We start from the raw sequence: 13,985 nt of genomic DNA on the forward strand, positions 1-13,985 counted from the left end.
CTGTATCGGTTTATCAGTTAAAATCTACAGGAAATGCACTCAGTGACAGGACCCTGACTTTAGTAAACACCAAAGGCCACTTAGATAAAATCCCTTATTAGGTTGACAATACAGTAAGCGTGAGAAATGTTAACAACAATTGAGGTACATGCACATATAAGAATCTTCATTAAGTATGGTTAACACCTTACTGAGGCAATGGAAAGTATATTCTCATTTTACAGACTTTATAACAGTACAACAATTAAGGACATGGTATCATTTCATTAAAATGATCAAAGTTGATGTTGGTGGAAAACAAAATAGGAACCTCTGAAAAAAAACATCAGTACATAAAAAATGACTAGCAACATTCAGCAAAAGTCTAATGGTCATTAATGGGTTAATTGTACATACTCAGTGCAGCTGACTTTAAAAAAAAAAAAAAAAGGGGGGGGGGGGGAATGGGGCTTGGCATACTTTCCATTCAGCATACAAACAATTGCACAAGGTTCAGTCAGTGTCAGTATCAGTGTTTCACAGCCTGTCCGCCTTAAATCAAGACCTCTCACATTTAAGGTAAGCAATATAATATAGGCCTTACAGCATTAAAACATTTATAATTTAAACATGTCTGAATTCTGTTGTGAATATAATGAGTATTTATATGGTGATGTTTATATTCTATCCACAGCGGTTAGTATGCAAACCATTGTGCTGTTGGTGTTGTGGGTACTGGGAACATCACTGGTGTTGCCAGACCCTGACACAGCTGGAGAGAAAGTGGCCGAAGAGCCTATTCCATGTTCTAAGGGATGCACCTGTCTGCATGATGACTACAGCTCTGAGCTTAACATGTACTGCAGTGCTCGTAACCTTACGCAAGTCCCCTCTGACATGCCCCCATCCACTCATTCCCTTTGGCTGGATGGCAACCTGTTCACCTCCATCCCAGTAGCGTCTTTTAAGGATCTTTCTAACCTGGATTTTTTGAATCTGCAGAGTGGCGAGGTGGTGACACTTGACCCTCAGGCTTTCATGGGACTTAGGTCGCTAGCACACATTCACCTTGAGCGAAATCACATCCGGGTGTTACCAGCTACGATCTTCCACAATACACCTAACCTTGCTTCAGTTAGTCTGCATAACAACCAACTCACTCGTATTGAAGAAAGACTGTTTGCAGGACTCTCACACATGTGGCTTCTCAACCTAGGGTGGAACTCATTAGCAGTTTTACCTGAGACGGTTTTCCATGACCTGCAAGGTCTACGGGAGCTCGTTCTAGCAGGGAATAGACTTGCGTACTTGCAGCCACAGCTTTTCCAAAATCTTGCTGAGCTTAAAGAGTTAGATCTGACTGGAAATCACATCAAGGTCATCAAAGCTAATGTGTTTGTTAAACTCACTAAACTGCAAAAGCTTTACCTGGCCCAGAATCAGATCGTGACAGTGGTACCCAGGGCCTTCTTTGGCATGAAGTCACTAAGATGGATGGATCTCACAAACAACAGGCTGACTTCTCTCCATGACGACACGTTTTTGGGCCTGCACAGTCTTCATGTACTGCGTCTTTCCAACAACTCAATCACTGGAATTAGGCCCAGGACTTTCCGTGATCTGCAGTACTTAGAAGAGCTACGACTCAGCTACAACAGGATCCGAGCGCTGGGGGAAAGGATCTTTGAAGGGCTTGGTCACCTGGAGGTCCTAGAGCTGGAGCACAACCAAGTACAGGAGGCACAAGTTGGTAGTTTCACTGGGCTCTCTCATGTGGCTGTCATTAACCTGTCTGGAAGCTGCTTCCAAAGTCTGCCAGACCAAATGTTCAAAGGTCTGTCAAAGCTCCACAGCCTTCATCTGGACAGAGGTTGCCTAGCAAGGGTCACAACTCAAGCTTTCACTGGACTTTCTGGTTTACGGAGGCTTTTCTTGCAGCACAACAACATCTCTTTGGTGGAACGCCAGAGCTTTGTGGACCTGGTGAGCCTATTGGGACTGGACTTGAGTTTCAACAAGTTGGAGGTTTTCACAACCCATACATTCTCCGGCCTAAAGAATTTGGAGTACTTGCTGTTGTCCAACAATGAATGTCGAGACTTTTTGCAGAATGGCACAAAGCAGCTACTCCCAAAGCTGCGCTATCTGGACCTGAGAGCTAATACTTTGACAAGTATGGTCCCTGATTTTCCAGAGGGTATGGAAAAACTTTTGCTATCTGGGAACCGGTGGAAATGTGATTGCAGTGCCCTCCCACTCAGAAATTACAGCTTGAGGAATCCGTTGGTGATACCTCGGCAAGTTGAGACCCACGCAGAAGGTGAAGAGCCTGACACAACTATCACCATATACAACAACATTACATGCACCAGCCCACCCCGTCTAGCTGGTCAGGACCTGCGGGATATTGACAGTGAGCACTTCCAAAGCTGCTAGACAACATGCACAGATCTGTTTAGAAAAGTGGTTGGTGTTATCTGTAGTATTTAAAAAAAAATTGATTTCAATATTTTAATTGTAATACTAATACATGATTCAGGCTCTTGCATAACATTTACTATCTACAAATAAATGGTTGTCATGTGTTGCCTTTAGATGAAATGGTTCAAAAATATTTAAGGAATGCTATGAATTTCTTTAAATGAAAAGACAAACCAATGTATTTTGCTGTAACTTTTCAGAGTTATAAGTTAATAGTTAATGTCTAATTGTGGGAAAATGCATCTACATTTGGTAAATTGTCACCTCTCTCAAGAAAAGGGAGAATTTGAGGTTATTTCCCTCAATTCACTTAAAATGCTTTGAAATAATTTGGTTTATATTGGCAATGGAGAGCAAAATGGATTGTATAGACCGGAGTTCTACCACTTTGGGATTAGGTTACCAGGTGATGTTGCTTGACATGGAAACATGTTTGCAGGAGTTATAAAACAAAATAGATAGCTAAATGAGATGCATTTTGATGGATTTTTTAAATATTTAAAATATTTTAATATATCTTGGACCTCATTTATGCTGTTGAACATGCCTTGGTAATTTGTGTCCTTTAGGACAATGAAAATGGAGATAGCGGACTAAAAAAACTGAGTGCAACAAAACTGAAATGGCGTTTTATTCAATTTTAAGTTTAACCCTATACATAAATTAATTGGGATGTGTGCTTAATATTAAGCTACAGTACACATCCCAATTTAGTTAATCATTGAGTAGAATGGTTGAACAATATAGCATTACAGTTCAGACACTAAAATGTCTTCAACATGTGTGCATTAATTGGTGTAACATTAGTAATAAAGGTCAGTTTGTCACTTTAAAAAACGTTGGGAAATTGCCTTAAAAGCGTAATAAATGTTTTAAAACTTGTGTGCCTTCACTTTCTTATTTTTTTCTTTTTCCATGTGCCCAAATAATTAGTTTAACACACCAGTTTAGCCATAGTAACGTTACCAGGTACGCCACTTCCCCACTGACCTAATGCATACGCAGCACATGTCTCCCATGAATTAGCAGAAAGGCGAAGTTTGACAGATTGGTAAAAACAAATACAATGCCTTGAAAATATGTACCTGGATAGAAACAGTTGGCTCATCACGGTCGATGCAACACCGGCAAAAGATAGCACTATAGCTAGCTAGTCAGCTAGCTTGCCGAGAGGACTAGCTAGCTAGCGTCATTCCTTTTAGCACTAGCTAGATAAATCAAATCGCCTTTCAATAAGCCAGACTGCAAGCCAAGCATGTGAATATGGCATTTACTGATGTCTACTATATTTGTGCAGACCATAGACCGGTGCAGAGTGCAGACTCGTTACCTAGCTAGCTACATCCAACATCTCTCTATCTCATGAAGAGTTAACGTTACAGCAGAAGCCTGTAATGTAGCTAGGCTAATCGTCTGTTTAGGCGTTAAACATTTTCCTGTGTTTCTCTTGTGCGGCTTAAGTTAGATAGTTAGTTGCAATATTTCTGACAGCACCTGAAGGCAACATTGTTAACGAAGCACACGTGCACGGAGAAGCTTTTAGTTGCCATGGTTACCAGGAGTCACAAATAATGAACTGCGGCACATAAACGGTAACCTTAAGCTACATAAAAACACCTTTATTTTACCGCTAGTAATGGACCTGAATCATTCGTCGTGTTGGGATTCGATTCTAGAGAAGGTGAAACCACATATACCGACCATCGACTTCGACTCTTCATCAGTATGTTTTTTTTTCCATCCTAAAAATGTGCTAACGTCTGCTAGCTAACTAACGCTAACTGACAAAAACATTAGCTATAACTTCATTTACAACGGCAAATAACACCAACAATAATGGTTCCTCTCAACGTTACAGTCTGAGAATGAAGAGATTGTCCCCATATATCAAAGACCAGCTGGTCTTTCCCTGAAGGTCCCTGAAGACTTTGACATTTTTTCAATGGATGATGATGAACTAGAGGTTAGTTAATTACTGTATAGTGTTAATCGTAGTAATGCCAGGACCACCAAACAAACATGACTGGTAATCATTGATGTTTGTTTTGTGTGCATGTGTTTATAATCAGGAGCTGTTGAAACCTGTAGCTCAGACATGCTGGTCAGAAGAGAGTACGAAGATGGATGATGATGAAATTGTGGAAGGCACTACTGCCACTCTGTGGGGTACAAAACACTCAGAAGATGCTGAAGACGCAGCTTCTTGTGAGAGAGTTATTGTGGAGTTGAACAGAGCCAAGCTGGATGTCTCTGTAAAACCAAATGTGGACAGCACAAAATCTGATATGGGTTTTACTGTTCTCTCATTTGCGGTGAGTTTGGGAAAGTAAAAAGGGTTAGGAATAATCTCATGGTTATGGTTAATGCAGTTAGATATTCTCTAGTTGTTATACCTTCTTGTAAGAAAATACTGGTTTCTTACACACTAACATTCAGAGGCTTGACCAGTGGGATTTGGATGATGTCCTCCGAAATCTGAAAGAGGATGGGCTGCCTTTGCGACGTGTGTCAGTTGAGCCTTCAAAAACACATGCAGGTAAGTAAGTTTTAACACACACCCCTGTAGCTATAGCGAATACTTAAGGGTTTATGGATGATTATGGGGGGGGGTTATGTATTCCATTTCCATTATGAATTTATCTTGTGGTATAAGTTCAACCCAATTTTTGTTCATAGATGGTGACAAGGACAAATCCCACGGAAATATAATGGAGAGACTAGTTACTTTCTGTCAGAGCCAGTCATCTAAGTATCTGCCAGAGACTGTGAAAACGCCAAACCACATCAGGTAAGAAAGCACTGCTATGGTTTTGTGATCCAAATATATAAGATAATGATACTAATCACCTGTTTCATGCAGACAGAATAATGTGTGCAACAAATCATCAGAGAGGATGGAAGCAGAGCTGCAGCTGAGCCACCAGGAATGTCCCACTGTTTATATCGACCTGCGTTGCCCTGATCCTTCAATAAAACCACCAAGAACATCCCTAAATCTTACATCAGAGTCAAAGTCACCAGCCAAACTTAACACTCACCAGGAAACACCACATGCAAAGAAACCCAATCTCAAAGTGCATGCTGAATCACGGATGGGGGACAGGTAAATATATCCTGGATTAGAAACATTTGTCATGCTTCAGTCATGCACACTTTGTTTCAGTTCATAGTGTTTTTTTTTTCTCCGCTTCCAGGGAAGTGACTGGCAAGAGTATGTTGCTTCGGAAAATCAGGGAGATGAATAGAAATGGGAATAAATATCCCAATAAATATACAGATCCTCCCTATTCAGTGCCAGGAAATGAGGCAGAAGAACTGAAAGAGAAGTTACCCCAGCCTGTAGAGTCTACATGTAGCCATGAGTCACACCACGTGTGGGAAGATAAACAATCTTCACATGTACAGTTTGAGTACAGAAACCCTAAAATGGAAAGCCCACCAACAACTCAGCAAAGTACAATCAAAGAATCAAAACATATGAGGTATGTATTTTTATTTATTCAGCACATCATTGAGAATAGACAAGTATTTTAACCATGGCAATGCTTTTGTTAGTGACCAACAGCAAGTTACGCAGACATTACAACATGAACACCAGCAGATTTTCAAACAACTACAAATACATTGTCCACACAAATCTGTCAACCAGACGCAGCCAGCTGCTGAAAGGACTGATGTTCTTTATGATTTTGTAAGTGACACAAAACTTAAAATTTACAGTACTTAAAAAAAAAAAAAAAAAAAAAAGACCTACACTTACAATGACTTGTTTTTTAGGAAGCATCTCATCTACCGTCAATCAGTACGCTACCAGCAAATATTGAAAGTAAGGGGTGTATGCTACTGACCGTCAACCTCTCCAGTCCTGGCATGGTTGAAGCAAGAGCTCATGGGAGGAAAAAACATCTGGATCCAGCTGCAACCAAATCAGACATCTACAACACTTTAGTGGCTTGGTTTTTGTCTTTGGTTAGTGAGCAGTGGCTTCTCTCTCCTAATGTGTGCCAACATTTGACATTCACAAAGCTGAGTTTATGTTTCACCACTTAAGGGTCATATCCTTACGGAAGAGGATTAGGGCCACTGTTGAAAAATGTATTTGAGTTCTGACTTAATTCTGACTTTAATCTCAGAATTCTGACTTTATTCTCAGAATTCTGATTTTATTCTCAGAATTCAGAACTCAAATAAATTTTTCACCAGTGGCCCTAATCCTCTTCCGTATATATCCTTGTTCATCCATGTGAATTTAGGTTGGCCCAGACCCAGGCCATAATGAAGATGAGGTTGGTGCACAGGTCCCATTCTGGGTTGCAGGACTTCAGCAGCTGTGGACAGAGGGTGGACTTGCTTTGCATGTTTTAGCTGTGGCTCATCACTCTTATACACCAAGGGTGAATAGCAAAAAACAACAACAACAAAAACACTCTGTAGGCTTTACAATATCTGTGCTGACGCTGTTCTTCTTTTTGTTGGTTTTGTAGAAAAGGGACGTAGACATCCATGCACCTTTCTATAACCATGTCTGCAGGTTCCTCTCTGAGACCTCACTCACTGTAATCGCCCGCTGGCTACCTCAGCTCAAAAGCTTGCTGGACCAACAAGCCTATGCCTCACCCATCCATCTGCCCTCTTCCTGTTTAAATGGTTTCATCTCCACCACCTCCAACAAAAAGGTGGTTTGCTTCAGAGAGTGTGATTTCATATATGTTTTTAAGCACTGATTTTGCATTCTGTTGACTGTGTTCTGTTCCCCTGGCTTTGTATTTCAGGTTATAGATAGGACATTTTGTCTCAGTCCAGGGTTTTACTGGCAGACTGTGGAAACTCAGGAGCGTGTTTGTAAGGGGAGAGAGAGCACACAAGAGCTGCACACGGAGGTGAGCATGTTGTCCTTGAAAATTGTGTGTCTTTTCAGAGGCAAAGCAGTAAAAGTGGAATAACTGATTCCTCATCTCGTTTTTGTTGCAGGTATCAGTCGCTCTGGGATGCAAAGCTTTCCTCCTACATCCCCTCAAAACACACTACACCCTCCAGCTTATTCTCAACTCAGGACTCGATGTGTGTGGTCTGCGGCTCCTTTATCCACCACAGGGGTTCCTGAGGGACAGTGCTGGTAGGACATAACTAAAGCCACCTGGTCATAAAATACTTAATAACTGTTCTTCTGGCTCATTGATCTGGTGTGCATCTTGGATCCAGCTGTGGCCTTGGGCCTTTGTCAGTGTCCTTATTGAATAAAAGCTGTCTTTAAAAACTCTCCCCCCTGATTTGTAGGTGCTGTACCAGCCTTCCAGAGAACTGATGAGACCTGCCAGCCTGTTTTTGCCCTTGCTGTTCGGGGCCTTCAAGCCCACACAGTGTTGAAAGATTTAACTAGTTCCTTAGATCCTCTGCTGCCCAGGGAGACAGATCCAACTTCTCTTAACCCTCTCCACTGCAGAGGTCAAGAACCTCCACTCTTCTACTCCCCTCGACTGGCCAGTCAAGTCCACAGGGAGCTGTGCTTGTGGTTTTCAGGAAGACTTCCAGGAGGAAATGCACAGAATCACCACCGGTGTGACAATGGGATATTTTTTACATCATGTATACGTTCTTTTTTTTTTTTTTTATTATTTCTCAATTTATCGTTAGACTTTTTTGACCAAATGTAGGGATGGATTTGAAAAAATAAAGGGGGAATGACCTTATTAGGGTTAGCTACGGTATTTCATTAATAACTTTTGTTTGACTGAAATTGCTCTGAAATTTTGCTTGTTTTTTCAAAAGAACCGTAAAGTTAAATCTTCATGTCCTAAGAAAAACTGACACATTTCAGTAAGCACATTTTCACTAATATACAAGCAACTGAAAAAATACTGTGCAACTCATAAAATTGACTTTTTTTTAAAGTTTTAATTAAACCTGCTAAGTAACTTTTGCAGTCAGTTCTTAGAGACTTAAGATATTCTATAAAGTCAAGAAGGTTTACTTAGTGCATACTAAAGCATAGTCCCTTTATTACTGTGGCGCTGTTTTTTGTTCTAATCAGTCACCCTCTCTTTTGTTTGCAGAGTTCCACCTTCAGATGACAGAGTCGGAGGCAGCCTGTTCAGTTTGAGCAGATCACCTTCCTTTCTGTGTGCTACAACAAAAGGTACCGTAAAACTGAACAAGGAGCCAAAACTGTCACAAGGGGGAAAACTGGCTTCTCTCTACATTTCATTTTCAACTTTCATCTTTGCTGTCCTGAGGGAAATTTTGTTTGCAGCAAGGACCAAAGATTATTATTCGAGTGGGGCCACTAATCCTTCTCTCACCCCGCATAGCTGACTTACTCCTCGTGGTGTCGCCTGCTGTGCCTCCATGTTGCTACAGCCATGTGCTGGCTGTTTGTGAACGCAGAGGCTTCAGTCTGCGGGGGCTGCGGAGCCTGCAGCTTGAGAGCAATAAAGCTGCAGTCATTGGACTCTCCAACCAGCAGGTAGAACTGCAAGATATGAGTTGTGTGTAGAATAGAAAGACATTAGTTTATCAAACCTAATGACAAAAGTCAATCATTGATCAAATATTTTATATTGTATACTATTTGCTTTGTAGGGAATTTTACTATTTACTGCATACATTTGTAGAGGTGGAAAGGAGAATGAATTTTGATTATAAGACCATGGAGCTGGTGTTGAAATCCAGGAATTACATAAAAAAAAAATGTCTATCATAATGGAACATTTGGCTGTAATTGTCATCTTTGCAGGAAATGCACCTCTAACTGTGGGCCAATTTCCAAGCTGTTTGGGTCTAAGGAAACACAGATATCTCCTAATCCTGTATATATTTTTTTTTTTTTGACACCTGTGTATGTTTTCTCTAGGCCCTTGTGTTCTGTAGTCCACATTCTGTGAGCCAGGATCAGGGTCCGCTGGAGCTGCCCTCTCACTGTCTGTTGTTGTTACTGAGGAGAGAGAATGCAGTGCACCACAGTGTTAGTCTGCCAGCAGGTCTGAATTCCATCTCAAATTATATCTACACCAGAATTTATTTCTATAAACTATATCAAAAATAAACATTCTGGTGCAATAATGTGAAAAGTCTGCATTACAAAGTTCCTTGGACAATAACATAACTTTGCAGTTTTACATTGTTATATTGTTTCAGCCCTAATGAGAGAATTTAAGGCACAAAAGCTTCTGGGTTGCATCCACTCCAGACTTGATGGCGTCAACACAGTAGAGCCAAGCTTCTGCTTCCACACTGTGCCCTACAGCACTAACCTGTTCCATGTCTTTGGTAAGCACCGTGTGTTCAGTGTCAGTAAAGTAGCCGATGCTCCTCTGCTGTTTCCCTTTACGTTTCTTCTGTATATTTTCTTTTTAGTTAAGTGTATGTGGGCAGTGCCAGATCCTTCCAGGGTGATCCTGTCCCGTAAGAAGTGTTCATTCAACTCTGACATGGAACAGGTGGCAATTTTGACCTTGTGTGGGAAATACATGAGCCAAGGCCTGAACCTCCTACACAGAGTGCTGGCAGAAGGGCCACAAGGTGGGTGAAGTTCAACTGCATTTGTGAAAGCACAGCCTGTCCTTGGTTTTGGGACTGGAAGTGGCAGTAAACAAAGAGAAACACAATACACTGTCAAATACACATAGCAGTTAATTAAATGAATGAACAGATTAGTGAGGATGTGAGTGAATATTTCCATCAGAATTCTCTTAACTTACCTTTCCTTTTTTTTTTACCTCTACTTTTTTTAAATTGATATTCAAGGTGATGTCCGACATGCAGGATTCAAGCTGCTTGGCCTGAAGTGGCTGCCTGCATTGACTCGACTTCAGGCTCAGGAAGTGAGTCCATACGAGGTGGGAGAGCAGCTCTGTAAAGACAGCCTGGAGAATCTGATGTCCTCTCCTGCCCTAGTGTGTGCTCTTAGACGGTTGGATGTTTTTTCTTCACTGAGGAAGCTTCTACCACGCGACTACCCCGGTAACCTCAGTGTCCTGATGTCACCCACACCTGAAGTGGCTTTCAGACAAGCCTCCCTCTTCTTCTTTGAGCATGAGATGATTCCTGGTAAGTGTGTTGAGTGCTGTATACAACTTGCAATCAGATACCAAGTCTAAAATCAATTCTCTTAAGGGATGCTACAGTTTGAAGTATTTAAGCCTATCACAACATTTAAGGAGAAATAAGAGGATAGTCTTGTGTGTATACGCCGGGGAAAGGCTCATCAGCCCACTTCTGTCCTCTACAGACCACAGCGTACTCCCAGTTCTGAAGTTATCTCCCCAAAACTGCAGTATAAAAGGTTTGTCTTAAATAGCATCCTAACAAGTAGATTTCTAACAACTACAGAGCACATCACAATTGCAGTTTTAGATTGCAGTTTTTTATTCTATAAATCTGAGGAATTAAACTGATAAACTCTCTTTGACTCTGCGTGCACAGAGTTTTCTGGCTCATAAGCTCAAGACAGCACATACAGTATAGAAGATCTGTATGTCTTCACATCACAAAACAGATAATACATTCTCAATATGAATCTGAGGCACTAATATTTTGTTGAGCTCAGGCTTGTGTATAATAGTGGCAAACTGTTATTATCATATTAATGGTTCACTGTGGTTGAAGGTAGACTTTCTGTGCATTCCGTTACAATGTTGATGTGATCGTCAAAAAGAGAAATCTTGTGTCAATGCATATAATATTGAACATTCAACTTTCTGTTCAGGTCCACAGACGCTGCTCACTGTGTGCCTGTTCAAGCCAGGAATCTGGACTCACTCTCTGGCTAAAATAGGCCACACACTCCAGCTGAGTGGGCTCACATTGGTGGGCCTGCATGTAGTGAGCCTGGACAAAAGCAATGCTACCTCACTACTACCTGCACAAAGTGTAACCGATAATGATTATCTGTCTGAAAAATAAGCTTTCCTTTCATGCAAAAAGCTAATCCTTGATCATTCATACAGTGTTAACTGTTGTGTGCAGGACCCCTCAGACCTGGAGGCCCATGTGGAGTACTTGTGCTCTGGCTCCTCACTAGCCCTCTGCCTCCAGGGGGAGAATGCTGTGAGGAGGCTGCTGGATGTGCTGAGCCAAGATGACTCATCCCTGTGGACCTATTATGGTATGGCTCATTTATCAACATGGTTCCGTGCACTGTCCTGCATACTGGATACACATTCAAGAACTGAATTGCTATGTATGCCACAATACTAGTGCATTATGTAAAGCACTTTGAATTGCCTTTGTGAATGAAATGTGCTATACAAATAAACTTGCCTTGCCTTTTTGTTTGTTTAAAATGTCTGTAACCAATGTTATAGCATCAGGATCATATCCGAAAGCAATTCAGGATGTGAAGAGGCTTTTTCCAGAGGGGCTCTGTTGTACTGAGACCAGCACAATGAGACAGGAGCAGGTATGCATGTCGCACACAGGACTCAGGACTTGGGTTGCACTTTTGACTGATTAAAGACAGACATCCTGTGTTTGTGCTTGGTTTCTCGTTTCAGATACTCAGCATGCGTTCAGACCTTTTAGCCTCTGTGGAGTGCAAACAGAGCTGCACACTGGCCCCTGTGGACCAGGACGGTCTGTCACATTCAATGGTATCAGGAACAAATGGAGGTTTGGACTATTTTTCTGGTTTTATTTTGATAAACAGACAATTATATGTATCGATAACGATATTGATTGCTAAGAGCAATGCTGTAAACTGCAGAACCAGGCTATGCCCTGTATTCAGGTTGCATTAGTGGTGTACTCATGCATGCACGTTTTTTCCTGACTGTTGTAATTAATGAACTTACCTTTAAAAGTCAAAGCATTTAACATTACATGGTTTAATCATTTACTAAAGCAACATGGGTCCCTTCAAATTATTTAATCATTTATTGTGACTTTGGCAGGGACTCTTCTGGAATGGATGTTGAAATATGACTCGGTTCCAGATGACCTTTGTAAAGAAAATAAATGTCCTGTTTTGCTTGTTTATTGGTACCAGAGATACGCGGTGCCGTCTGGCAGACAACTTGTCTGCTGATACCCTTAAAAGCTTCACCTCTCAGCCAAGTGCCATCCCAGCTGGACATGCTTGAGCAGCTGCTGAGGTCAGGCTGCCATCTGGTGGCAGGGAGGATGAGCATACTGGATAATGAGCAGAGGAAACATATCGCTGACACACTGAAAATGTCATCGAGAAGAGATGAAAGGGTTAGAAGACTGTCTTTGAAATAAGTTGCTTTAGAGTTATCGCTGTCTTAAACAGAGCAATCAGCAGTTGATTTTACCTGGTCTCATGTTTCCTTAAAAGATGGCTCATCTTTACACAACGGCACCCTGTCTTATCATGGCTCTACAAGGGAAAGCGATTGTGACATGCTTTAACATGATCCTTGAAAGGTATGGAAAAAGACAACTCAAACCGATTGTGCATACATGTAGAATATTTATATATAAATAACTTTTTCCTTTTCCCTGTGTATTTCATTGTTACACTAGCATTTACAAGGTGAGGCCAGATCTCGAAAAAGCGGGGGAAATTATTATCTACCCAGAGAATCAGAAAGAGGTAAATTATGAATATAATTCATGTTTTTCTTTAAGGCCTTTCTTTATTCCTAATAGATTAACATAACATTTGCTGCTTTATGTGAACCACCCAGGTGTACTGATGTGTTAAGATTTGGTGTATTGTCATAAAATCTTGTTTTATAGATCAACAAGTCCCCTTTGAATATATTTGTTGTGTTCTCCCATCCAGGCCAAGCAGCTGATATGCTACCTATTTGATGCCTTGTCTCCTGAGAGCTGTCACACTGTTGTGCCATAAAGTTGAAATGGATACACTAGTACAAGCATGCCAAAGGTAATGCTACTTCTCTTGGCATTTTCATATAACTGTTCTGAAAAAATGTCATTTGTAATTCCAGTTGTTCCGGAAAGACTTGTTTTGTATAATAAACCTATTTTTCCAACTCACTGTAGTGTAATAAATGTTTTGTTCCCCCTTAAAAAATCATATTCCCTCTCCTCTGGTGTCCACTCGACTTTTAAGGCACAAGCAGTTGTTTTCTTTTTTTTTTTTTAAGATTATTTTTTGGGGGCTTTTCCCTTTTTTTGAAAGTGGATACACATGAAAGTGTGAGAGAGTTAGGGGCTGACACACAGCAAGGGGCAGCAGGTCGGATTCGAACCCTTCGCCGCTGCAGGACTCAGCCAACATGGGGCGAACGCTCTTACTGGGTGAGATAGAGGCCGCCGCAAACAGTCGTTTTCTGAATTTTATTCTGTAAGTTGTGTTTGAGACCAAAAGTATTCACACATTTCAGATGAAAAATTATTTTAATTCTCAAGATGATAAAAATAATTTTGTGAACTCTGTAAACCATTGCATAACTGTAGTGTAACAATTTAACAAGTGTTAACAAACTAGTAATACACTACAGAAAATACACAATCCTCAATGTAGAAAAGAAAAATCTACTTTTCTAAGACTTGCACCTATGTTTGTGTTCACAACTCAAAAAATATCAATATACCAACAG

The 13,985-nt window shown here is 40.9% G+C and overlaps 2 protein-coding genes across 4 annotated transcripts; both read left to right on the forward strand.

The window, feature by feature from the left end:
- The first annotated feature begins 464 nt into the window (after positions 1-464).
- igfals (insulin-like growth factor binding protein, acid labile subunit) lies at positions 465-3,342 on the forward strand. The gene is made up of 2 exons (XM_039825777.1): positions 465-558; positions 674-3,342. Exon 2 carries the CDS (start codon positions 682-684, stop codon positions 2,413-2,415), a length of 1,734 nt encoding a protein of 577 aa, XP_039681711.1. The 5' UTR covers positions 465-558; positions 674-681; the 3' UTR covers positions 2,416-3,342.
- A 153-nt stretch (positions 3,343-3,495) lies between these two features.
- On the forward strand, positions 3,496-13,419 carry LOC120575136. 3 transcript variants are annotated; one of them, XM_039825775.1, is made up of 30 exons: positions 3,496-3,511; positions 4,095-4,183; positions 4,319-4,423; positions 4,530-4,772; positions 4,897-4,996; positions 5,137-5,248; positions 5,321-5,563; positions 5,655-5,942; positions 6,016-6,151; positions 6,238-6,429; positions 6,714-6,854; positions 6,945-7,136; positions 7,233-7,340; positions 7,432-7,576; positions 7,738-8,017; positions 8,514-8,596; positions 8,769-8,923; positions 9,311-9,437; positions 9,595-9,726; positions 9,814-9,978; positions 10,204-10,506; positions 10,688-10,741; positions 11,165-11,328; positions 11,425-11,563; positions 11,763-11,857; positions 11,952-12,066; positions 12,443-12,651; positions 12,752-12,840; positions 12,940-13,009; positions 13,202-13,419. In XM_039825775.1, exons 2-30 carry the CDS (start codon positions 4,097-4,099, stop codon positions 13,268-13,270), a joined length of 4,341 nt encoding a protein of 1,446 aa, XP_039681709.1. In that variant the 5' UTR covers positions 3,496-3,511; positions 4,095-4,096; the 3' UTR covers positions 13,271-13,419. The 3 variants fall into 3 exon arrangements, with proteins under 3 accessions (XP_039681709.1, XP_039681708.1, XP_039681710.1); XM_039825774.1 differs by lacking the exon at positions 3,496-3,511 and having other exon boundaries at positions 3,944-4,183; XM_039825776.1 differs by lacking the exon at positions 3,496-3,511 and having other exon boundaries at positions 3,944-4,141.
- Positions 13,420-13,985: the final 566 nt, after the last annotated feature.

Source organism: Perca fluviatilis, chromosome 15 (assembly GCF_010015445.1).
Source record: "Perca fluviatilis chromosome 15, GENO_Pfluv_1.0, whole genome shotgun sequence".
NCBI lineage: Eukaryota > Metazoa > Chordata > Actinopteri > Perciformes > Percidae > Perca > Perca fluviatilis.